At 38.7% G+C, this 27,186-nt stretch overlaps 1 protein-coding gene across 3 annotated transcripts; it reads right to left on the bottom strand.

The window, feature by feature from the left end:
• Window positions 1–1,401: 1,401 nt before the first annotated feature.
• Window positions 1,402–26,766, bottom strand: nrd1a (nardilysin a (N-arginine dibasic convertase)). 3 transcript variants are annotated; one of them, XM_028438484.1, is made up of 27 exons: window positions 26,694–26,766; window positions 25,944–26,115; window positions 23,838–24,063; window positions 22,706–22,787; window positions 21,395–21,548; window positions 17,354–17,427; window positions 17,065–17,160; window positions 16,768–16,890; window positions 14,487–14,544; window positions 12,873–12,946; window positions 12,471–12,540; window positions 11,266–11,343; window positions 10,585–10,705; window positions 8,046–8,104; window positions 7,855–7,909; window positions 7,670–7,774; window positions 6,216–6,339; window positions 5,821–5,907; window positions 3,319–3,438; window positions 3,173–3,224; window positions 2,821–2,971; window positions 2,589–2,716; window positions 2,328–2,490; window positions 2,159–2,190; window positions 1,835–1,973; window positions 1,706–1,753; window positions 1,406–1,617 (listed from the first exon to the last, which is right to left on the bottom strand). In XM_028438484.1, exons 2-27 carry the CDS (start codon window positions 26,078–26,080, stop codon window positions 1,561–1,563), a joined length of 2,613 nt encoding a protein of 870 aa, XP_028294285.1. In that variant the 5' UTR covers window positions 26,081–26,115; window positions 26,694–26,766; the 3' UTR covers window positions 1,406–1,560. The 3 variants fall into 3 exon arrangements, with proteins under 3 accessions (XP_028294286.1, XP_028294285.1, XP_028294284.1); XM_028438485.1 differs by lacking the exons at window positions 25,944–26,115; window positions 26,694–26,766 and adding an exon at window positions 25,145–25,266 and having other exon boundaries at window positions 1,402–1,617; XM_028438483.1 differs by having other exon boundaries at window positions 25,944–26,756.
• Between the last annotated feature and the right edge of the window lie 420 nt (window positions 26,767–27,186).

The raw sequence follows: 27,186 nt of genomic DNA, 5'->3' as shown, positions 1-27,186 counted from the left end.
AAACCACAACACTGCCTCACGATTGATTTGAACCGGTTCAGTTAGCTTACGAAGGGTGGCTTCTGGTGTTTGTGAAGGCCAGGAGAATCCATCTAACAGGCAAGGATTCAAGCCATTGTTTACTTGTGAGCACATTCAAGACAGGCACTATCATTGGTTAACTGTAGATATGTTGGATCCCAACTAATAGTGATGTAAACACCCACCCACTCCCTCTGTTTATGGTCAGCATCATTGTACCTAAGCAGTGTGATGCTTCACCCTCTTTAATCTCTTAACGTATGTCAGTGGATTACACCCCACTGCACAATAGTAACATCACATTGCTTTCAGCACAACCAAAATAGCTTTTAATGTCCCACTTTAACTCCCTCTCCCCTGTTCTTTCCCTCTCCCCTGAGTGTAACACTGCTCTCTCTTTTTATACTTTTCTCCATTACAAAGTCTATTGTTAACCTTTGAAAGCATAAGCAGACAAGGTGATTTAAAAAAAGAACAGAAAGCAGCCTCACAGACGAAAGCCTGACATTTGCCTTGCAGCCCACAATGCTCTCTGCACTAACCTCCCCTGGAGAGCTGAGGACTTTAATAAAGTGTTAAAAGCTTTGTTCCTATGTACTGCGGTAGTTATGAACATGATGTAACATTAAGAGCTCAAATAATTCAGACACACAAAACACAAGTGTGGAAACGAGATGGAATTCTTTTGCAACGTTAATGAAAGTCACTGCAATGACGGAGCAGCAGCTGAACGTGAACTTTTCACCTCTCGACCTTAAACCCATATTCAGTGACTTGCTGAGTCTAACCATACCATAACTCCATTGACAAACCAGCCATAAATAACTGAAGTCTGCAACAAGACTACTAATATTTGCTATTAATTATTAACAGAACAAAAAGTTATGTGTATTGTAAATCTGGTGGTCGGACATATGTTTACAATTCATAAGCATTAACCCATCAGGGCCCAAAAACACCCACATTAAATAACAAATGTAAACATTTCAGCAACAACACAAATTCAATATTAAAAATTTAAATAAAAAATATACTTTTCTACATTAGAAATTATTAATTTTTACACATTTGATAAATTCTTTATTTCCTATTTAGTTTCATAAAAGTCAGCACAATATCTAGGATTTAAAGTGCTTTTTGTTTTTCAGGGACAGTGTTAAGTAACACAGAAGGATGTGAACTCGTATCAAACAGGTCAAAAATGTGTAGTTTTTGTTCAGAGTTTACATGTTCTCCTTGTTTTTCTCCCAAAGTCCAAAAATGTATTAGTGAAGTCCTTAAAATAGGTTTGTTTGCTGTATTTGTCCATCTGAGAGTTATCCTCAAGATCGAATGATGACCCATTAAGAGATTAACACACTGCCATTAACAAGACATATTGAAAAGAAGAAAAAATAAACCAGTCATAAAAAATGAAGTAGATACAGCTAGAATTAGGCACAAATTAAAGTAAGAAAAAAGTTTTCCTTGTAAAACCAATGGAAACAAATCATCTGACAATGAATCCCTTTTAAAAACGATGAGAATTATATTTGAAACTCACCCCAGAGTCTCTTTAGTCCTGAGGAAATCAAAGCAAGGTTCCTCCATATGCATCTGAAAGAGAACATCAGCTCTTGAGCTTTGACAGGGCAGACTGATTTGGGACTGAATGGAAGAAAAACAAACTTGTTGAAACACTTACCACTAACAGCTCCATCAGGGTGTGCTCTCTTAAAGCCTTGGTTCCAGACTGCAAAGGGAGGACAAATAGGTGTCACGCTCACATTGAGCTGCACAGGTTATTGTTAGAACACCGTGCACGTCCATGTACCTGATAGTAAACCGTAACCTCAGAGTTGGCATCGCCTTTATTCAAGGATTTAACTTTACAGATGTGGTGCTTTGGAGGCAGCTCAACCACTCTGAACAGCACTGGCACCTTTGCTGGCAGCTTAGAGAATTGCAGTTTACTGCCAGAAACGACAAAAAGAAAGAAGAGGGATTTGTGAAGAGAGGTGAGAAGGAGAAGACAAAGAAAAAAACTGAAATCAAAAAACTGCAACTAATGAGAATTACAGAGTACATAAACAAGTCTTTCTGATTAAAGTATGGAAGCACTCATTAGGAGCAGCATTCAGAGGAACCGCTGACTTACTCAGTTATATACTGCAGAAACTGCAAAGAATCCTATGGAGAAATATACAAAAGTGGGTCATAAAAAATGCAGAGATAAAAAAGAAAATCAAAACAAGAGAAATGTCAAACACGAGTAAACCGTTATTCTAATCAGCCAATATTGTTAATCAGTGTCTTTGTCCCCTCACAGCTTTACTGATGTTTCCCTGCACCAGGCCCTCTGCGTACAGCTCAGCTCTGAAGCGCTGACTGAACTCCATCAGATCGTCAACAGTCAGACCGGCTGTTAGAGCCTGGTACTTCTCCACCATGGACCACCGGGAGTGCTCCAAGATCAACAACCGCACGTCTCTGAGAAAAACAACAGCATAGGTCAGCATGTTGGGCCACCACTAGGGGGCAACATAGACCCTGTAATAATGAATAGCCCAGCAGGATAATGCTCTCACTTTCCGAGTTTCTCTGGTTTGATGAGGATATTGAAGTAAGTTTTTTTGAGCTGCTCTGTGAACATGCTGAAGACGCCAGGGGTGGCAGAGAAACCAGCCAGGTGGTCGATGATCAGATAAAACAGCAACTGCAGCATGACACATCATCAACACAGAAGTCAAAGATCAGTAAAGAAAACCAGTATGTGCATCTGAGACAAAGGTGTAAGTTCCTACAGTTGGTTTGACTCACCGGCAGCTTGTGGTTGAACCCTTTGACTCTAATCACCAGGCCGTGCTCACTGGCCACGAGTTTATAGTCCAGCTGTGCCACTTCAGCCTCGTAAGCCGGTTCTGCCAGGTTGTGGGCCAGGATGTTGACCATGAGGTCAAACAAAACCAAGCTGAAAGGTATGAAAAAACAATCAGACAAAAAAAGGGAAAGATGAAGAAATGTAGGGTGATGTGGAAGTCAAAGCTACAAGGACAAAAGCAGCCATATGGTGGAAGAGAAAAAGCAGGAGAAGGATTAAAGTAATGAAGAGGAGAAAAAAAGGCACTGAGGCAGAAAAACAAAAGCCTCTTTTATTGGTGCATAAACTTACTTCTTAGCTGACTGTTGTATTACTGGAGAGATCATGTGGAATCTAATGTATGCTGGAACCACACGAGGACAAATGGAGTGTCAACACTTCCTTACAACACACAACAAAGCACCAAATGCCATTTGACTGACAAAGTGCTGCCTAACCTTTTGGGATTTTGAATTTGTTGTCCTTTTTGTACCAATTGCAGCCTCTGTCGCTGTGGGCGATCTTCACTGGGAACTCTGATTCTGGGCTTTCGGGGGGCTTCAGAGAGAAGTCGGTGGCTGCACAAATGCACAAACAGTCTTTTAGCATTGCGCCGCTTAAATGAACTCTGTGTAAATTTTACAGCTGGAAATGTCAACCTTTAATAAACTCATCTTGTTTTTTTAAAATGTGATTAATAATCTTATTGCGGTTTTCATTTACCATTGAGTGCAGGAATTTACGCAATGATGCACGGAGGAAAGCCAAGCTTGTAGCTAATCTATGAGAACAGTATGATTTGTAAACACAATTAGCTACAGTTGAAAATCTGACAGAGTTGAAGACAGTGAAGTCTATAATAGAGAAAATAAAACTTTGTGAACCTTCGGATCAATACAGGGGTGATGAGTTAAAACGGCTTTGATTGAAAGGATAACAGTAATATTTACAAACTTGTCTTTTTATGAATTTGGGTAACGTTGCATTGATTAACATCACTGAGTAGAAATGTGTCTGAAAACTACAAGTTAGATAAGGTGCAGATTAAACTTTGCAGTCAAGGTTTTTATTTAGAGTAAATTGTCCATTAAACATTCTCTCAGTCTGGCTGTAAGAGAGCAGCATTATGTGATTTTTATTAAAGCTATTTCTTTGTCGTCTCAAAAAGTTATTAGCTACAATAAACAGAAAACAAATCAAAACGGTCTTTCACTCATTCATCACAGATTCTGGTTTAGGATAATGTAAGACACGTACTTTTCTCTCTGTGAACTGAACTCTTAAAGCACAATCTACTATAAAAATAACATTTAGCTTCCACTGAACAAAGGCAATCCATGTAAAACAGCCTTTAATTGTCTCATATTAACCAAATATTTTGGTCTGTATTGACGTGAAAGCATCACATGACATCGTCTGACTTATTGCCAGTAAATCTGCACCACGAGTGTCTCGTTCTAAAAGTGCTCCATTGGACTGAGCTGTGGTGACTAGATGCCATTTAACAGTCAGCCCATTGCTGCACAGGAAAACTAGATTTAGTTCTGGCATTTAGATTTAACATGGGAATGTGCAGGGAGCAGCCATCAGAAGCTAAATCCACTGTGTTCATAAATGGGGGATCACAATCTGTAATAATACTGAAGCAGACAGTGACATTAAAAGCTTTTCTAAATGATTAACGCGTAAAGAGGGCCAAGAAAACACCTCCCTTAAGGCTGGGATACACTGTGCGATTTTTTCAATTGTTGTACTCAGCTCCAGCTCAAACTGTGCGACTCTGGTGCAGAGCCCAAATGTGGGCAGCTCACGATGCATATTCTCACACTCTACGGACCGACACTCTGAACGTACAGTGTGAGCAGTCAGATCGTGTCATACACGACACGTCGGGGTCTTGTTTCCGGAAATGCAACGTACAAGTTAGAAGAAGAAGAACTCTGAAGCGTCACCATTAAAACAAACGAAGAAGAAAACCTGGAAGAGCAGAGACACTCGCAAATCTCAGCAAAAAGAAATTTAAAAAAGAAAGACGGCGATGTGATGGATCAGGAACTGGCTGGACAGACGTGGGCAGTACAGTCCGTCAATTTTACAGCGGTCCTACGGTGTTTGCGCATGCGCAGTGTGAGCATTTACGGTAAGCCGGTCCGTGGCACTGCTTCAACTGTGAGATACCCTCACGAGGAGCGACTGGATTTCATACATGTTTGATTTCCTTATAACCACATGCTGATCGGGAGCTGGTCGTGAGGTGTTAATCGCTTCTCGTGACCCCATGTATACTACACAATGCACGACACACGATTTAGCTGAGACCCGCACGATCCCACAAAATAGACGTACGAGTCGAAAATCGGCTCAAAACAAGCCAAAGATCGCATAGTGTATGCCCTCCTATAGCAATGCAACACCACCACCCTGAACTACTGATAGCAGCCACCATGGATCCATTCTGCCTCCACCAATCCTGTCACTTCATTTTAATTTAAAAATCACTTTGTAAATTTGTTCTGATTTGGAAGCTTTGAGCTTCACATAAACTGAACCATGAATCATGTGTGCATGCTGAAGTAGCATGTAAGTGTGATCAGTGTGTGGGTCGTTTAAGATGAAACAGCAGTGAAATAACTCATTAGTTCTGACTGTCATGTGGACAGGAGTCAAAATGAGTCAACAGATGATATTATGTGCTATAAGTCATTTGAGTCAGGTGAAAAAAGCTAATACAAGGTCCCAGCATTAATGAATGAGTGCTGCATTGACCAAAGCATAAACTATAGAACTTATCAAAAAACATCAGATCAGTAACTTACGAGGGAGAATTACAAATAACAAAACACGGCAACGAACACGTGCATATTTCACAATGCACCAATCTGATGGAAATGCTTGCTAGACTTGTTGTATTTACTGTTTTTTTTTTTGCCAAGCTTGCAGGAATTAATTGATTCACCCACAAATGAACTTGTTCTCCTCAGGAAGGTGAAGATCTTGGCTCAGCTCGATGCCATCTGTCCACTGCTTCATCCACTCCTGCTGGATGTCTGTACAAAGGGTTGAACAAGTTTTAACATATATTACTATATTCTTCTTCTTCAATCTTCTTTGCTGCAACATTAATTAAACACTGGTTTTGCATTTCCTTTTCATCCAAATGCTGCAAAGACTTTATTTTACACTATTGTATCCTGTCTTAGAGACAGAGATCAATGCTGGCATTTCAGTTGCTGCCTCTGCATTATTTCAGGCTGAATATCACACCACGAGAGACAAAAAAGACAATGTAGTCACTGAACGGTTGCGTGGAAAGAGGGGAATGTTATACAAACAGCAAGCAAACAAACACACATACCTTCCACATTATATTGTGTGCCAAACCACTTCTCCCTAAGGGGGCAGTGGCCCTCATGTTCAGGGGAAAACAGCATCAGGTTGGCTTTGTCAGGGGTGAGAAGGGACAGAATTGCACCAATCACCTGGTGGAGGGAGAGAGAGAGAGAGAGAGAGAGAGAGAGTATCAAACAAAGAATAACAAAGGGTATGGTGTTTTTTATTGTCTTAACTACTTGTTTATGTGAAAACAATTGGAGCTGTGAGCGACAATAGACAACAGAAAACCCCCAAAGAAGTCATTGCCATCACAGTAAATATGCAAAGCACAATAACAGAACAGAAACACAAGGAAAAGTATCTCTGGCATCAATAAAAACAACACATCAGGGAAACACTAAGGGGCGGATTCACAAAAGTGGAATTAAAACGCGTGTAAACATCAATCCACGTGTTAATAAGTAGTACAAGTCCCAGGGGATCAGGACTGTGCGTCTTCAGCACGTCAGAATGCACCCTCATTCCATTTAGTGCGTTTCATTCTGATCAATATGCATAGTAGGCGGATCTCCCAGGGGGAGCAAAAATATGGGAGGAGGAAATGCAAATAAATGAATGCAGGGGACGCAATGCGATTTATGAAATCTGGAACTGTTTGCGGTGACTGTTTTAGTACCAGAATATACCATGACTGAGAAGCAGGTGCAGACACACACACAGTTAACAGAAAACACAGCGGAGATGGAAAAAAGACTCCAGTTGTGTGTGTGTGAGAGAAAGAGAGAGAGGGTTGTTGCGCTCAGAGACAGATATATGGATATGACCATGGATTGATATCGCTTCGCACTTACTGCTCCACTGAGCTCCTTTCTCTACATGTTTTGACCATCAAAGTCTCATGTCGTGTTGATGTCAAGCCAGAATCAGCAGAACATATATGTAATTTACGCATGATCACTGATGGCATAACGGTGACATATGAGAGCGTGTTCAGACCTGGATGATGGTCAGTAGTTCATCTTCAAAGAATGCAGACTGATTGACAGACTGTGTAGCTGTATTAACTCAAATCAATAGTAGATCAATAGGATGATTTCTGTCCTAATCTGCCTATTTTGCATGCACTGATCAGAACAAAGTTACAGGACCGGACGGAGCACCCACATTAAAGGAGGGGGAAAAAAATATAGGTTTTGCACAAGCAAATGTCAGTGTGCTTGTGCGCACTGACGTCTCCACATTAAAAAGGAGCAAAACACTCACTTAACCAGTTCTGCTCGTGCACTAATCATTGCTGCAATCTTAATGAATTCCGCGAAGCAGGTGAGGAAACTGCGTCACTAAAAGATTTAGGGACGCAACTGAATTACCACCTTTTATTTCAGTACTTAGTGAATCCACCCCTAAATCTCCTGATTTTGCCCAATTAAGTGGCCTGTTTTATTAGCATTAAGATGTCGCTACTGAGCTACTTACCTCTGGAGAGAACTGAAACATTAGCTGATCTCCAGTCAGAAAGTCTTCTTTGGGGAAAAGTTGCATGTTTTCACAAACGTCCTCCACGTACTCTATTGGGTCAATCTGATGGAGAAAACCAAGCAAAGCTCTCACCCACTCAGTAAACAAATCACTGTTTATAGCTCATGAAGGAGTGCGCCTACCTGTTCCTGATAGTGAAACTCGTTTGCCTCAATTCTCTGAATCTCTTCATAGATTCTAACATGAACAGACAAAGCACATAACTGTCTTTATTTTGCAACAACATAAAGAAAATCCAAACGGACAAAAAAAATGTTTTGGTTAAGATGCTTCTTTTGCAAAAATGAGCTATGGTGAAATTGTGCTCTAGTACCTTTTTTGTGGTCCAAGTGTCTGTAGCAGCTTCAAATACTGAAACACCAAGTGAGTCACCTAAAAAACAACATTCAACAGGTTCAAATATCGAAGGAAAGCTCATCTCTAATCTCTCACAACAATCACAGACTCACATCTACACTACAGGTCAACAGTGTGAAAGCAAGCCATAAAGCTTTAAAGTCCATGTAAAGCAGAAAAAATGTGTTATCAGTTTGTGACGTCACATTGACCACTGAGTCAAAAAAATTGTCAAGTATATAAAATTAGGTCTAAAAATTATGGAAAAACAAGCACTTCTCTCTGCTTTGAAATGCTGGGGGCGTGTCAGTTAGAGGCGCTGGAACCACGCCCATGCGTGGGAAGGGCACCGCCTCCGTGTACTGTCTCTATGGGAGAGAGCAGTGTGAAAGCGACTCCAGCGTTGATGGTGCTCCAAAAGTGCTTGGATCAAGCCGAACAGGGTGTCAGCAGAAAGGTCTGCTCCACCCGAGTCCGAATATGTGCATCTCTCCCGAGTAGATTGGCTTAGTAAATGTGGCACCAGCGGACGCGTTTTATTAGGTTATTTATTTCAGGCTCAGCAATTGCTATTAATTGTAATTTAACTTTAGTAATTAAGAACTTAATTGTAATTTACTTTATGAGGATACAAAATAATTGTAATCTAATTGTAAATGAAAGAAAGGCTGGTCATTGTAGTCGTAATTGAATTGCAATTAAAAACGTAATTTTAACTGAAAAATGTAATTGACCTGAACCCTGATATGAACTGAAAATTCAATGCAAACCAATTAAAAAAAAAGTCTACTATTGCAGTAAATACATCCTGTTCTATTACACGTGTTATTCAGTAAGAAACACTAAGAGCAACCAGCATAGAACACAAAGACAAGTCTAAGAGGAACACTTTGTGCCATTAGAAACTGTTAAATCTGATGACAATATAAAAAAGTATGTTTTAGTAGAAAATGGACAAATCAGCTTCGAACGACATTAAAGGATCCAGTTGGGAATACAAGAACGTAAGCCTTTGAAAAGCACAATAAATGCAGAAACATGTAGACAACTCTGGGTATCATACAAGCACCAGAAGAAAAGCATCTTTGAAATGTTAATAGTGATCAAACTTTCCCAGTCTTAAGTATTGCTTTGATGGTTTTTCTGGTTTAAGCTTTCCTTAACAGAGAACTACAAAACCAATCAATGCCTTTCTCATGATCACAGACGCAGAACAGGAGCAGTCAATACCACTGGCGATCACAAAGACCAAAAATACTCACTAATTAACACAGTATATTTCTTTTATGACGGGGCTTTGAAACAGCCTATCTCTCAGCCCTGTACAGTTGCCAGGCAACAAGAGACGGCAAAGGAAAGGTTACCTGGTTTTAATCTTTCTACAAAGTATGTTTACCACTCCCAAACACAAGTTAGACCATAAATGAGAAGTTACCTAAAGACAAAAGCAACCCTATATTCAGCTTTAATGTGTAGGAAATGCATAATAGAGTTAGCTTGTTTGCTATTAGCATAGCTATACAACTTATTGAAGTTGAACATTTGAGAGCATTTTATAGAACATATGTAAACAAGGAGAGGGTTTTTCCCTGCTCATATAAAACTGTGACACACTTTATTGAATATTAAACAAAGAAAAAAAAATAATTCTATTCTATTCTTTATTTCTTTAGAAATAATTTTAAAAAGATAAATTGTACAATAAGCACAATTACTGGTGTTTTAATTATCCTGTATAAGAACAGTTTGATCTAAGTTTGTTTCTTAATGAGCACGACAACTTTCTGAAGGCTGTTCAAGTCTTTATGCAGCCATTTGTTAAGCTTAATGAATGAGTCCTTTTTTCCAAACTGACTAATTATCACCAACTGCGTCATAACTCAAACATTGACTAGTTCAGTGTTTTTCAACCTTTTTTGAGCCAATATACAACTTTTCATTGGATAAAAATCCCAAGGCACACTACAAACCGAAAGTGTTAAAAAAAATTACTTTGCAGCCAATATTAACAATATACAGTCATTGTTTTCAAAGTGTGTAGAATAGGAATCAAATAAACACAACAACAATGTTTTCACTTTCATATTTCTTCTTTCCCATAAAAAGTGCATTTAACAATATGCAGTCATTCACGTCAAAGTTTCTTGAATACAAATCAAACAAAAAACTAAACATTTTTTAATCATCTTTCATATTTTACATACGTGATGCTCATCATAGGAGGGATAAAAGTAAGTTTAAAAAACATTAAATATGATTAGAACTACAAGATGCATTTGTTAATACTATATTAATATAATATATAATTGTATTATTATGTCTGGCTGCTTAGGAACAGGGAGAGGCTCACGGCAGCACAATGACGTATTTGCAGACAATAATTAATTCGTTTTCAAAAATGTTTTTTTAGAACAATTAGGTGAAATAATTTAATTTCCCAAAGTGGTTGAAAAACCGTCATCTTTCGTTAACTGATAACGCAGCCAAAATGTTGAAGTGTGGAATATTCAGCTCACCTGGTAAAAGTTTTGGAAACCTTCATCAGTGAGGGTGATGGAGATTGAGAAGATGGAGTAGGTGGAGTTTTGATCGAAGCCGGTTTCACTGTTTCCTCCAAACAAAGCCAGGGCCCAGCACCTTAACACAGAGCAGTTCATCAACACTGATGATAAAACATGATGCTCTTACTGCCAAACAAGAAATCACAGAGCAAGTACTGAACGTGTTTCCAGGGAGTAAAGCAGAAGGAAAAAAATAAAACATCAATTATTAAACTATTAGACCAACACAAAAAATGTCATGAATAAAGCAATGACATATCTTAGTTAGCCACAGTATGGGAGGGAAACCAGTAATCACAAACAATAAAAAGACAGAGCCCGATCCAGCATCATACTTCTATTAAAATCAGCATCTACGTAAACAGGGCTATTTTTTTAAATTCTCTCACTGGATGCAGAACAAGGGGTCACACAAGGATTGGTCTTATTGGCACTTAATGACAAGAAGCTCCTGTGCTGCCACTGTGCTAATCAAAACATCGAGTGGAACGAGCAAAGTTTAGCAGTAGTAGATTGAGCTCACACACACTCGGGGCTCGCTCTAAGGCATAAAAAGCTCATGTATACCCAGCAAATTGAAGAGCGTTCAAATTGAGTTTTGGAGTGCCCTCAAATCATAAAAGTAGTAACACTCACTTCTTCCGTAGCACTGAGAGGATGCTTCCTGTGCCTTCATGGCCAATCAGCCAAGAGATGTAGTGCAGAGGCTTCACTCTGAAGAGACAAAAGGATAAAAACACTGATAATCAACAATTGGGGAAAATGTTTTTGTTGGTATAATATCTTTTAATTTGTTATGGTAGGTACCCTGAGATGAATGCATGTTATATTTTGCATTACATAAAATGAATTAAACTGATCCAAATTTGGACTGGCCATTTGGCATACCGGGCATCGTCCGCTAAGTTTTTTTTTGTTTTTTTTGACAAGCAAGTGGAGGTAGACATGTTAAAAAATGGCCTAAACTGGTCCAAAAGGGACAAAAACATGGCAAGAAAAAAGTTAAAAGTGATTAAAATGGGTCAAAATCAGTCAAGAGTGGCAAAAATAGGCAAATAAAGAGGAACCAGGCAAAGGGTAGCTTTATTGGGCAAGATGTGGCAAACAATAGTGAAAAAGGGCAAACATGGAACAAAAAAGAAACAAAATGTAGGGAAAAAAGTGGTATTTAATGGGCAAAAGTTAGCTTATTTGGATGGAAAAAATTAAAGGAGAAAAACTGGATAAAAGTGTCTAAAATAACTTGCAAAAATGGACAAAAATAGGAAAAAGGGATATTTATTGGCAAAAGGAAAGTAAAGTTTGAAAAAAGTGTCACAACCTTTTGAAAAGAGGCCAAAATGGAAAAAAGGAAGTTGCAAAATTACCAAAAGAAAATGGTAAAAAGGGGATAAAAAGTTTCCCCCTTTTGAGGTTTTCTGGGGGTATAATAATTCAAATTAAGACATAAAGAGCCACATGTTGAGCATCACTAACTTAATAACAGCTTCTACATGGTGTCTGCTGATAATGTAGTGAGCTGGTCTGGACACAAAATGCCTGGGCTGAATTTTGGTCCCAGTCCAACCATGCTCCTATATACACTACATAAACTGAGAGATGGGGGAAAAAAAGACAGACAAACCCATTTTGAGGGACAATAATAGTGACCAGCTGTGTTTAGACTTCTTTACATCTATTAACTTACCATAGTTACTGTATGTAGTTCCCAGTTTAATTACCCCTCTATATTAATTTTTTGCACCAAACCCACTTGAACAATTCCTCGTATTCTGCAAACTACACCTGGCAATAAAAATGTATCTGATTAAAAACAAGAACGGCCTCTGAAACTCACGCACCTGTAGTATTTCTCCTGAGGAGGAAGAGCCCAGGTGATGTTCAAGGAGTGATCTTTTCGCACTGGAACAACTGCAAATGAAACAGAGATAATAAAGCAAATCAAACTTGGCTTAATAAAATAATAAAAATAATAAAAATCCAAACTTTCCCCCCAAAATATTCACTAGACATAAAGCAGGCTATGCAACATACATTTTAATATATATATATATATATTTTTTTTTATTTTTTTTTTTTTATTTGTACTCTGAAGGATATCTGGGTTTTGCAGAGCTTAAAGCTTGAATCAATATTTTTTATTTTTTTTAATGTAACTAAAGAGCAGGCTTTTATATGAAACATGCAGAGGAGAACATTTCAAAGGCCTAATCTAAAGGATGAGCACTGCACTAAATCCGTACCTCTGTAGAGCTTGTAGAAGGCTGGCGTGTCATAAGGATTCAGCATATCAGAGAAATCTGGCTTGGGCAGACCACTGTAGACACAAAACCAGAACTTAGAAAACTTGAAATTTGTACTGATTTGAAATATAGCAACATGTTGTAGGTCTTAAATTGAAAATGCAAATTCACAAGCTTCGGCAACCTGACCCCATACTTTTACCAAAACTAATTACTAAATAACTTGTCAATGTTTGAACATGTGAATACTGCTGCTCATTGTAGAATTGTGTCAGTAAGCTGTGGAACAGTTTGAAATAAAAAAAATATGTCTGAATTTAAAGCAATTTAAACATAAATACATAAGGTTTATCTTCTTGAAGCTTAAGTGTTAAAGGGAAACAATTGTAAATAAGTGTATATGGACTTGTGTATGTGTGGACAGATGAATGTATAGTGGATTATTATTATATTATGTGTATATATATATATAATACACTACCGGTCAAAACATTTAGAACACCCTCATTTTTCCAGTTATTTATTGCATTTCGTGCAAGTCCAATGGGAATTGCTTGAAATAGTACAAAGGTAAGTACTGATCAGATAAAAAAAAAAAAGGTTTGGTTACCCAAAACTAAAAAATAATGTACATTTCAGAATTATACAAATAGGCCCTTTTCAGGGAACACAGTGGGTTAACAATTTAAAACTGTTCTGCAGTAATGAAGGTTGAATCAACCTTAAAAGCTGCTGCTACTCATTCCTACGGGTGTTCCAACTTTTTTGGTTACTTCCAACCCCCCCTGTCTGCATAAAAGCAGTGTTGGAACACACTATGGTATCAGACCTTCATGAGCATCAGGTGAACAGTATAGTTCATGAACTCCATGATTTCTTTTTCAACTCAAATTTCTTATTTTTTTCTATGCTTTCATTTCAGAGTGCAATGACAATAAACTAAATAATTTTCAGTAAAACTTCTGACTGGTAGAGTATATATATATATGTATAATAATAGTGTAAATAGGTGTATATTATGAAGATTATATTTATAGTACTAGATATTACAAGTTTAAACTTCTTCCTACTCATTTTCAAACATGTACAGGTTTCACGAGCAGGATTTTCTAACCATTTGTTTGATTTATTATTTTTTTAATTATTATTATTATCATTATTTTTTTCATTATGGTAAATGAACTGCTGTTGTGTTCATGTATGAAATAAAATTAAATTAATCAATCAAATGTTGTATTTGTCCCCCCCAAAAAATTAATGCATTCTTATCAGCCAACAGTGCAGAAACCCATCATCCTGAAATAGAAGCCAAAACACAGCTGATGGGGTGATTTATGTCATAGTGACACTAGTGTTGATTCTCTGAACAGTGCTGCAGGGACTCTCGAGGCAAGCAAAGGGAAGGCTTTGTATGAACAGACAAATTCTGTTTGGCTTTAAGGTAAAAATATCCTTTCAGGTGTAACATTTAGAAAAAAGAAAAAAAAAACTTGAAACAAATGGAGAACGATGAGAAAAGACTTGACTTTTACATTTATGCAAAGAATCTTGAGAATCAATCCCTAATGCCGGCGCCTCATCAAAGCGCCTGAGAGCAACTTCTCCAATACTCACTTGTTAGGAATCTTGCTGAAGATCTCTTTCACCCACTCCTCTAGAGTGTCGAGCATCTCTAAAGGATAGACGGGTGAAGGAGAAAGCAGAGTTTGAGTGCATCTTAATAATTCTAGCAAAAACTTCAATAAAGCAGGTTGAAGTACGTTCAGGGCTGAATACTTTAAGTCCTTAAAGTCCTGATCCACAGGTGTTATAAGTTCACCGTTGCACAAATCTTTGTAATGTTAAAAAGCTTTACACACTACTAATTAAAACAAGTCATTTATCCGTTTCTAAAACACCAACAATTATTGTGTCTAGGTGAGTATGTTTGTGCAATAATGAAATACACAAGATATTATCAACAAAAGCCAAATACTAGTTCAGTTTTTCCTTTAGGGAGCATTTAACCTACAATAACCAAGTATTTTGTCCTTCTATATTTCATTATTCACTTACTAAAGTGTGATTTATTTATTTAACCTATCACTGCTGATACCTGCTGCTATGCTCCTACAGCCACCGGTGTAAACTTTGGTCTCCTCACACCACAGAATAATTTCCTAAGTATTTGTTGGTAATCGAAATGATTTGTGTACTTTTTGGTCAGCACTGGTTTTAAAAAATGACATCTTTCTTGCCTCGTGTCTGTCAATGTTGAACAGTGAACTGTGGCCTTAACTGAACTGAACAAGGCCTTCACTATTACAGATTCTGTTCTCAATCCTTTCATGAACTTCTCAACCAGTCGTTGAAGAGCTCTAGGGAGTAATTGTAGATTTACAGCCACTAATGGAACGGTGCAACACTCTATTGGTTTTTCCCCTTTATAGATAGTGGTTCAAACAGCAGCTTAAAGAACAGATTTGATAGATTATAATTTGCTTCTCATTTGTTTAGATCAGGGAATGATTAGGATGGGTCTATTTATTGAATTCCTGCATTACACCGAACAATGAAATGTTTTATGTACACATGCAGCCAACTGAATAGTAAAAGTATTGACATTAATTGAACCAAAACAATATCTATGACATATAAACCATAACAGTAAGACTAAATGGAAGAAGATGTGATCGCTTTTTAGGCCGCGCTACCGGACTCAAAACGCCACTCACTTTGTTCTTCTTCTTCTTGTTGTTACACTAGTTAAAATCACTACTCCTCTGTTATTCGTGAACGGATCAGGATGAAATTTGTTAGGTATAATCTATCTATGTGTACGTATCGACGCTCGGAGCCCGATGATTATGCCTCAAACAATTTGATTAGGGGCCTCTTCTTAGGCAATTTCCATTAAAGCTGTTTTCCAATTATTTGTGAGTGAAATATTGCGACAAATGTTGTTACCGAATCATCGATACATGAGTATTGGGACCCATATATGAATGGGTCCCAATAACGTATGTGCCACGGGGGCGCCAGGGGGCTACATTTTTCAAATGACTACTCCTCCGTTAATGCTCGTTTAATCTGGCTGTAATTTGACATTCTATAAGCGGATGTTAAGAGCCTCTAAGAGACCTTTTTGGTCATTTCTAAATTTATCAGATCATAGTTGTGTGACAAATCGTTTTAACAGCAACTCAACGTTGATTAAGATTTTACGTCGCACAATTTAATTTGTTTTAGTCGGTGGAACCGAGTCACTTCAAAGAATTCTCAGGAACGTACTACGTGCTTATTCGGCGCGGAGACGTCCCGCAGGCCCGGCCATAGTTCATCAGAACTTGTTATTTTGCCTTTGGACAGCCCGTTCATTGCTGAATGCTGGTTATAATGAGCTTGCTTTCATTTCACTGTAATTAGTATTCACTGTGACACTTTTGCATCTCGCTGCACTGACTAATTTTCAGAGGACAGTAATTATGAGAGGTTGTAACTACAAAAACAAACAAAAAAAAACTCATACAGAAGGCCATGATCTGAGTTGGATTGCAGGGTGTTATGTGTTATTTCTCAGCACAAAATGTCAACATTTTGCTCATCCTCTTACTTGTGTATGGTGTGGTGGTTAATTAGTGGCTGATATTTTCCATGAAAACCTAAAAATGTGAGTGATTTCTATCTTGCTTTGTTTTGAGTCATACAGCGATTTGAGCTGATTTAGGAATGATTAGCTACAGTTGGCTGAAGAGGATTACTATTAAAGCTAATGATATTTTAATTATTGGATTAAGTTACTAATTGATTTTTCAATTTATCAGTTCATATGGAAAATGGAAATCAATTATGTTCATGTCAGAAGGCTCATGGGCGCCTTTTGAATCTACAATAAATAAAAATGGATTTCCCCAACCTTTTGACTGCACAGCCAGAGTCATGTAGTGGGCAGAGTAGTACTTCTTCCAAAAGGCTCGGAGACGCTCGTACACATTGATTTTATTCTTCTTTGGCTCTTGCTTCAAAGTCTGTGCATTTCCTGGTGTTGACACAAGTGAGTATCAGTTTACTTTTCTCCCACAAATGCAAGACATCAACAAGTAAAGCATTTTAGAGCTGGTTTTCAGCACTAGCGTTTGTTATTGCACTGCAGCAGATACCCCTGAGGGCCTGTGTGTGAGATGTTTCCCAGCGGATGTGTTTACTAACTCACCCCAGCAGAACTTGCCCATAGGGTGTCCAGGTTTGGCCAGACTGCCGAAAAGCATCTCCTTCCTATGGGAGTCGGATGGTTTGGCGAGTTGGTACTCTGACAAGATGAAGGAGGGACAAGAACAAGATAAGACTGCAAGAACAGGAAATGATCTAAATTGCAAAAAACAATATTGTGGGGTGGTGGGGGGGAGACATGACCAGCAGGTAGGTAGTGATAATCAAATGCAGAAGGTAATATTTGAGCATCTTGAAAGAAAAGAATGACGCCCTAAAGGACTGGGACCAACCGCTGTCAACGGCCTCCACCTCCCTGTCTATGGCATCTCGGATCATCAGGGGGCAGATGAAAAACTGTGCCCATCTAAAAGAATGACAAGACAGAGCGGGAATAATCAGAGACCACATACCAGGAAGAGTGACACACAGGACATAAGGCAGACTAAACCAATCAGATGGAGACTGATCCGCAGCAGTTGAGGACAGAGCAAGCCCTATACGTCACTTTGGCAGATGGGAGCTTTCTCCATCTCCACATGATACCATTTCAACATTGTGTAAAATAGGCTTTCAAGTTCTGTTAAGCAGTCTGGTGTGATATGCTATCCTACGTTATGTCCTTAACGTTGTCCTTTATTAAATTCACTATGACATATTAAGCTGTTGTGCTATAGTAAAAATAATCAAATATATAACATTTACACATTATAACATGGCATACATGACAAGCATAAAAAGTAAATAAAGTATTTCTGATTCTGATGTATGATTTGTGTCGATATACTGTACTTCCAGATTAATGGTGCTCCGAGCAATCCGCCACCAATTATTGTCGGCCGATCTCTGTAAACTACATGATCGGCGTTTGCCCATCAATGCCTTTCTCATTGCCGATCACAAAAAATGATCACCTGTAGCTCATACTTTGCAGCCGGCAGAAGCTCTGTGTGCAGAGTAGTGTCCCCCTCCCCCTTTCCTTCACACTGCGCAGGCGCGCTACGGCAAACCACAACAAACATGTCTGCCGTGAGGAGCTTTTCTAAGATCTGTGAGAGTGATGTAAAGTTTGAATCCTGCAATAAAAAAACACCTCGCGGGGCAAGCACGTTAAAAGGCTTCAACACAACAAACTTGATCCGACATTTGAAGGAGTATGGTGAGTTTTCGAGGCTCACAGCAGATAAAGAAAAGAAGATGGCAACAGTCAGATGGCAGTTAACGCAGCCCATGCTTAGCAACACTCTTCCGTATGAGTGCGACAGTCAGAACGCTAAGCAAATAACCAGGAAAATACTTATATTCATCGGACTAGATGACCAGCCTTTCTCAGTGGTGGAAGACACCGGGTTCCGCCGTCTGCACCCTCCACAAGTGTGTAGAGTGTGCGCTGTATCCAACATCATGACCAAAAAAGGAGAGATGCTCCTCTTTATTAAAAATAATCTTCCCACAATGCTTCTCAACAAGTCATAGCCATTTAGCATGTGCAAATGCTGTTTAACATATTTTCTTGTTCAAAGCAAATGCACTTTAAGTTCACTTGTGCGACTTTTCTGTTTCAAGGTCTTTAAGACCATATTTATGTTGTTGTTTCAGTGACAAATTGGCCATTTTATTTTACATGCGAAGCAACAAACCCATTACATTATTCAATTTATAAATTACAAGAAAGGTAAGCAGCAAGTCGCTTTTTTCTTTGACAATGCACAACAGAGTTTAGTAAGCCATGTTCTCAGGTATTTTTGATTCAGTAACATGATAGTTTGTTTGGATGCAGCATGCATTTGACTACGAATGTATCCTTTGTTACTTGACATGATATAGGCAGTGTTGTGAGACATATTGCCTTTTATTTATTTGATTTTCTACACTATTTAGCCTGTTGAGAGCCTTAGCGTTTTCAATCTGTTAAAGATTGTGTTAGTGAAAGCAGGTAATTTTGAGTGTTTTTCAGTTGTTCTTTGATGTATTGTGCCTGCAAGGTTTTCGTATTTTTTCTCTTCAGAAAGTAAAAACATGCTTTTGTCTAAATTAGGTAATTTTATGGTTCCATCAATCAATCCATGTGATCGGTATCGGTGATCGGCAGCATAAAACCTGATCGGAGCATCGCTATTCTAGATTGACATCAATATAGGACGATGAGCAAAACTGCAATATCGGTATCGGTATTGAGTTTCTGTTTCTAGGTTATTCCATAAGCTTACTCAGCAAATCAGTATACCGTCTCATCATGCGCAGGAAGAACAGAACGATAGGAAACACAGTTGCATCTGTAGGGAAGATTTTAGCATTTGTTCCCCTGTCCTTATTTATACTAAAAAGCATTAAAAACGCAACAGGAACGAATGTGCAGCATGTTGTAAAAAAACATTACCATTTGATGAAAAAAAAAAAATATTACTGAAGTGTGGAGTAGTAGCTAATTTTGCTTGTTATCAAGTGGCACACCTGGCCAGAGATGTCAAGAAAAAAAAAGCTTGTATATAGCTTATATATATATATATATATATATATATATATATACACACACACACATATAAGGCTAAAACTCACGGCGAGTTGCCGCCGCTGCGAGCCGATGATGCATGACCTCTAGGGGGGTTGGGGGGCATGCCTCCCCCGGAAACTTTTACAAAAATTATGCTATATGGTTGCTTTTGGTGCATTATATTAGTGTTTGTAGCTTTTCTTCTGTCTATTTTATAGCACTTTTCTTAGCATGATGTATTTTCTCACCTAGTTTTTGTAAACATGATGCATTTACAAGAAATCTGGTATCCATGATAATGATGAAAATGTACCAACTTATAGTATACCAGTAGTATGGGCGCTTGGTCTCTTAGGCTGTGTTCACACTGTAGGCAATTTTTTGGGAGTCAAGTGGCCAGATCTGATTTTTTTTAAATCAGATTTAGACCACTTTCATATGTGGTCCTGAATCCGATACAGATCGGATCTTTTTCAATGCGACCTCAGTGTGAACGGACAATGAGAAATTAATGCGCATTTCATACGTTGATGTCACTACATTAGTAACAGCTGCAGGAGTGAGCGCAGCAGCTGGACGCAGTCCTCTGCTCACCATGAAGCAGAGAGGAACAGGGACAGGCTTGAAGCATCCGCTTTTTAATCAATCCTTTTTCTGCACAAGAACATGGATCATCCTTATATTTGATTATGTAAATAGATCCACTGTCTCTGGCGCGCACTGCGCCTGTGTTTGACGTGCACTGGTTACCCCATGCGCTGATCTGATGTTGACAACAGTTGTCTGTTAATTAAAGCAGGCTGAAACAAGAGTAAATATGTCATTTGTACAAGGAAAAAAGTAGGTTTTGATTGTCAGTTTCGGGTCGGGCACAGCTATAAATACCTAATGTCTGTCGAACCTGTCGGTTTTGGTTTTGCTCTGTCGGGTTTGGGTCGAAGGTTGAAGGTTCATATCAATTAAATTCTATTTGATTTATTTTTATATCATTAATATACTGTATGTATTATTTATCATGTATGGTCTGTGTTTAAAACGGCACCATAAAAAGCCAAAACAAAATATTTGGCTCTCTTTTTATTTTTCCTCGTCCTCCTCTGCACCTGTTCATTCATTCTTCGTTTTCCTTCAGTTGCAGCCGCCAGATATTTGTTTGGACCAACAGAGGGCGCTGGTAACCCAATGGTCGGTTGGAATGCAGCTATTCTGTGCAGTGAAGAAGCGATGCTATGCGCTAGCAGACAGAGCTAATAGAAAAATGTGACTTTTACAGATATTCACGTAATATTACAGATATTCTTTCAGTGCGAAAGGGGTCAGGGATCATTTATGAACATGTTTAGGAGTAGTAGGCAGCCAGAAAGAGAGTAGTAGGCGATTCCGCCCGCCACCTACGATTCTGGACATCTCTGCCTGGCTATTAAAAAGCCTGGTAAAAAAGTGAAGGTGCCACGACTGCCGCAAGCAAGAAGAAACCATCTTTGGGATGTTGTGGATCAAAGAGTATGTCAGCAGAATCATCCACCCACAACCACTTGGAGCTCCAAAACTGATGACCAAATTCCACAGAAAAAAAATGAACAATTTGGTCACATTAATGCTACGATGAGTACAGGCACTTCTTGACACACACGCTACTGACATGTTTGATCCAGAGCACAAATTTTTTTTTATGCAAGCCACTGTCCTTGTCTGAAATGTCCATTCTTGAATTGTATACAATTTCCTATTAATATGGTCAAATATAATCATCATGATGAAAATATTTGAATGTTGTGTTTTTAATGGCTCTTAGTATAAAAGTGAACATCTTAAAATGCTGACTTTGCTTTTTTTTCACCTGTCAAGAGCTTCTTTGAAGTTTTTCCTCTGGATGTCAAACTGGAATATGGTCCTCTCGCAGTCAGTGGAAGCATTGTCACTGCCGCCGTGTTTTTTGAGAAAAGCATCAAAGCCGTTTTCTGAGGGGTACTTTTCACTGCCCATGAAGACCACTGAAACATAAAAGATAACAGCAGCAAAAAGGAGGGGATTAAAGTTTTTTTAAATGCACACACGAAAAAAAAAAAAAAGAAAGCATGTCAGATATAGCAGTAAAAACAGCTCTCAATAGACAAAGAATGGTCTGTTGTCACTCATTATTAAAAAATGAACTAAACGAATGCAGCTCCAGATCAATGATGCACTATCTGCACTAGTTCCCCAACAATCAAATTAGGCATGGTGGTGACATCAGTCAAGGTTGGCCATATGTGTCTGAAACTGACAATATTTACTGTTTAATATATATAATATTTTACCTCAATTATTATCATATCAATTAAATTTTAGTATCAAAGTCTGATTTACATTATTTAAATGTAGATCATTTTTCATACTCGCATATTAATTCATTCAATTGGACACAGCAATGAGCAGAGTCAGTGGGAGCTCTACAATGCATCATAATTGTAGACATGTTCTAAATTGGAATCATAATTGATGGAGGAAAACATTGATGATCCAAAGCCCAATCATTGCCATGTCATGCCCATTTTTGTGTAGATTTATGTCAAGCACTGTTCCCTTCTTAGAAAACAGCTTTTAGGAGCCTAAAAGATAATAGGGCCATCAGGCACATGTACCACATGTTCACAGCTCGAAATGTGGACTGATGATTTGAATGATTTGCTTCTGTAGATTGATGGATGCATGCATATATAAAACGTGTAAAAGAAAAAATTAAAAATGTATGATGACAGAAGGTTGTAAATCACTATAAAGTACCTGTCCAAAATTCATGTAAATGGCTCTTTTTCACAGCATCAAAACCTAATTCTGCTTGTCAATGTGAATAGCTCCGCTCTAAGCAATGAAGTGAGATGTACAATGCACAACAAGCTGGAGGAGGAAGGAATTTAAAGGAACCCAAAGGGCTAACGGTGATAAACTCTGCACAGAGCTGAGGTAATTTATAGGGCATAATTTATAGGGCATTTTGCATCATTTTCTGAATTACTGCATCTCTTGATATAAACAAAGCAAATACTTGAAACTAAATATCTCTGTCAGGTTTCCCACTCTGGAATCAACAAAGCACTTTAACATAAAAGTTATGAGAAAAGACATTGCTTTAAAGCCTAGAATGGAGGATAAATGAATATTTACTCACTGTGCTCAAGAAAGTGAGCGAGGCCAGGGAGGTCAGTGGGATCACTGAAGCTGCCCACACCCACACAGAGGGCTGCTGCTGACTGAAAGACGGGAAAGGAAGTCGTTTTTTCTTAGATTAGAAAAAAAATGCACATATAGATCCAAAGGCCCTCATTTATCAACCTTGCGTGAAAATTGGTGCAAATGTGAGTGCACATTTGGTCGTACGACAGGAGCAACGCGTGATTTATGAACCATTCGTATCTGACCAATCACAGCGTACAAATGATAAGGAGTTAATAAAGGCGGCGGCTGAATTTGATTGTCATTAACTTGATATGCCCTCCTGTTTTGGAGGCCCCGCCCACTGAGGTCAAACAAGAAAAGAAACATTTCCAAGATGAAAATCGGCATCTTCATATCTGAGGTGGATCAAAACAAAGATGTGCTTTTTGACAGTGTGAAAACTGGAATTAAAGAAGCTGAAAAAACACTCTGTGGAAGGGATCACCTACTGAGCAGGTAAAGTCTGTCCCCCTGTGTGCACTGTGGACAATTTCAACTTCACAACTTCCCTCTGAGCTCTGCCCATCACGGGCTATCTCTCAACCAAAGGTGCGCTGCTGCCACCTACAGAGCTCCAGTTGGTCACTACATCATTGTACAAGTTTAATATTCACAGGAGAGCTTCGTCACACTGTCTCCTAGCAACCCCAGCTGAAAAACACAATTAACATCTTTAGACGTCTTTGGCAGTCAACGTTACTAAACCAAAAAAAGGTCTTTAGACGTTTTTGGTAGTCAATGAGTTAAATGACACCCGAGGCTTGTTTAAGACTTAATTTTCAATCTCAATCAGATTTGGCTATGCTTCAGCACAAATCCACACACTCAGATTTGCGTACATGAGCTCAGACCTGATGTGAGATCTGATCGTAGCGTCAGAATTGATAAATACAGAATATGGCCGTACGCACATTGCACGCTCAGATCTGAAAGTACGAACAGGTTGATAAATAAGGGTCATTGTCTTTTCCATGAAAAGTAAAAATATTAGTTTTTGAAAGCGGTTTTGTCTTCAGGAATTCATGAGTTATTAAGAATCGAGTGGATACTTCTTCAAATGAAAAGACTCAAGAGGGCTCTAATACCTGTTTCTCAGTGCTTCCCTTCTTCTTTATTCCTCTTTCATCATCCTCACTACCGGGGTCTTCATCATCTTCCTCAGATTCCTCCCCGGTCTCGTCATCTGATTCTTCATCCTCCTCTTCCTCCTCCTCCTCCTCTTCTTCCTCTAAGTCTTCATCTCCTGAAGATGCCAGACCTCTGTTGTCTGAGATGAGCAGACAACGCAGCCCGTTGTCTAACACAATGTACCTGTGAAAAGCAAAGTTGGAGGTGACGCAGCACTGGGAGCTGTGAGGAACACTGCTGTATCTCTGAGATTTAGAGCTTACAATGTTTTTTTGAATGTCTAACAAGTTACTAAATCAAGTATCTCTTTACAGAGCACATCATCGACCCTTGGAGACTCTCTTGTTCTATCCTTCTCACAACACAGTTTGTGAATATGCTGTAGAGAGGCCTAAGGCACAGCTGTGTACTAAAAGCATGAAATTGTTCCATCAGACAACAGTAACGCTGTACCAATCCTGCCGGAGAAGAAGCTGAACGGGATTTTTGGGATGTGGGTTAGTGGATCTGGGTCATTTCTTTCAGCACTTTCCAATTCATGATAATTTCATTTCACACTGTACTTCGTTGCATTAAAAAGCCTATTAGCTTAAAAAAAAAAGAAAAGGAAAAAAAGTCTGAGGATGATGTACAAAACAGAAGAAATTCATATTAACATGTGGGGCTGGACACACTTGAGGAGTGCACTGTTAAAAAAAAAAAAAAAAAAAAAAATCAACTATTGGAAAAGCAATAGGGTGTTAAGTTCAGGGTTTGATTACACGTGTTAGGAAAATTTGGGAACCAATTTTGCTATAACTGAATGGGCCCTAGACTTTTCTTCTATTTAGATGTGTTTTTTTTTTCTTTTTAGTTATTATTCTTGCTTGATGTGTGACTTTTTTTTAATTTAATTACTGTTATGTCATCATCTTTATGTGCAGTACATCTCACTTTTCTGTTTTGGAAGAAAAATGTTCTGAATAAATAAAAAGTTAAATATATATATTTAATATCCATCCTTCCAGGAGCAGCTCCAGATTCCGTTAACGTGGATTTTATAGGGCCCTATACTTACCATGTGTAATAAGAGAAAAATAAAAAATAAATAAATATCAATATTTGGCACCACTGAATAGATAACGTAACACTAGACAAAATCTCACAATCGTTTTTTTAAACTCACTTATCGGTGATCGGCCCAAAAATCCTTATCGTGTAAAGCCTAGTTAATAAGCGCTGATTATCGGTTTTAAAAAAATAAATAAATAATGAACATCCCTACCTTCTACTTGAATATTTCATTTCGTCCCAACTGGATCACATTTGAGGTGATGAACATAACTGTGTATGCAATAGGCCTTTGAGTTAAAAAAAAACAAACGCAGCGTGTGTGTTGTCAGAAAATACACTTAAATGTCATTGGTAACCATCAAGATGAAGATATATTTTTTAACCTAAAGAGAGTAGTGAGGATGACTGTAAAAAGTTATACTGGACTTGCTTGGGAGTTTTTACAAGTTTCAATTCTCAAAAATTCCATTTGCCTTAACTAAGCCAATATAATGTAGTTGTAAGCTGCCTCAAACTCTGAAAAGGTTGATCAGCATTAAAACGCCTTTGAAGTCTTCATAGATCCCATAATGGTCCACGTCACAACTCTAGCTAAAGGCAAAAACACGAAAACCCGCTGGCCAATACGTCACAATGTTTACAAACAATCGAAGGGTCTAAACGAACCTGTGGCAAATGTAAAGGGGGATGTCAATTTAAAAGAAAGGCCGAAGAAGAGCAATATGTGAATATCACTGAAATACGACTGGATGTCTATTTATTACTTAGAAGGATCACCTCACAGATGAATAATGAAGGAGAGGCTCCTCTTTATATGTTGTGTGAATTTGTGAGTCTATTTAGTTTAATATTTCACTCAAAACTGATATCAATTTCTGGACAGACTTTCTTGCCTGGTGACGCCAAAAAACAAGTGATATTGAAGAAAGACGCATAATGGATAAATTAAAATAATGACAACATTATATCCAACAATGTCTGTGAAAAATTGAGCAAAGACATCAGTTTACCTGTACTGTTTGGGATCACTGGGGGACTTGATGATCTCGCTGTCTCCAACGTATTCTTCGGCTCCTGGGTCTTGCACTTGAACCGAGCCTGAAGTCTCTGGTACCGGGGCGTTCCTGGACTTGTTGGTTTGCGGCATCGTGGTCACAGACGATGAGGCGTTGATACTGCGGGCTGACAGCAAGGTGCGACCATAAACCACAGGACAGCTCGCTGTCAACGCTAATTTACTCCTCAGCACGGGCACACAGTGTGTCAGCACCCGCAGAGCTATGATGGTAACTTAGCTTCCCTGACAGACGACTGTGGTGAGAATGAAGCCGTACAACAACAGATGAAGCACAGCTCCCCCCACTCTCTTTATGACCTAGGCCTGTATGTTTAAACCTCCCATACACACACCACCAGGTAGCGGCCACAATGCAGCTATTCACATAGGCTATCTGGTAATTTCGCCCTATTCATCTAGTTGTCAGCTAAAATCCCACACAGGCTGTGAACCCATAACCCGATCCCTTTCATCAGTACACTTCTTTCACTACAGAATGTAGCTGTTACCAACAGCTAGCTAGAAACGATTAAAAAGTGTCATTCATACACATCCAGCGACTTTGCGCTAACATAAGTAATACACGTCAAAGAACGACTAAACCTCTGGCGGTTTAAGTCACGAGTCTGCGTCTACATAGGGTTAAAACGAAGCTTTCAGAGAGTTCACGAAGCCGGTAAAATAGCAATGTATGTATCCATACCTCCCCGTTACCACCAGAAGGGCCTCCTCAGATTAAGCTAAAGCGAGCGAGTTCTCAATATGGAGCGCTGTGATTCGCTAAAGGGATATAGTGGCGAATTAAAATGGCTGTTCATTGGTTGACAGTGGAGAAGGGGCGTGGCTTTTAGCGCTAACACGGGTGACTGGCAATAATCAGGAGTGGTTGCATTGTAATAGACTGAATGGACCAGGCAGACACCTGTCAGCCTGATGTTTGCGTGTTTTACACATCCAGTGTGGATGTCAGAAACACACTGGTCTGTAAATTAGTTCAAATATTATTATCCTATCTGGTCAGCATATATAAATAACCAGAATCGAATAAATGGGAAATATCCTCCTGTAAAACGTTTGCTCTAATCTGTACTGTGGCAATAATAATATTTTAAATCTTCTGTCCAAGAAAGAAATGATCATTTAGGGACCACTAGGTGGCAGGCATAAACCACATGGAGTGTATGATATTTGTTCCT

Source organism: Gouania willdenowi, chromosome 22, assembly GCF_900634775.1.
Source record: "Gouania willdenowi chromosome 22, fGouWil2.1, whole genome shotgun sequence".
Taxonomy (NCBI): Eukaryota; Metazoa; Chordata; class Actinopteri; order Blenniiformes; family Gobiesocidae; genus Gouania; species Gouania willdenowi.
This window is presented reverse-complemented; position numbering and strand designations above follow the sequence as displayed.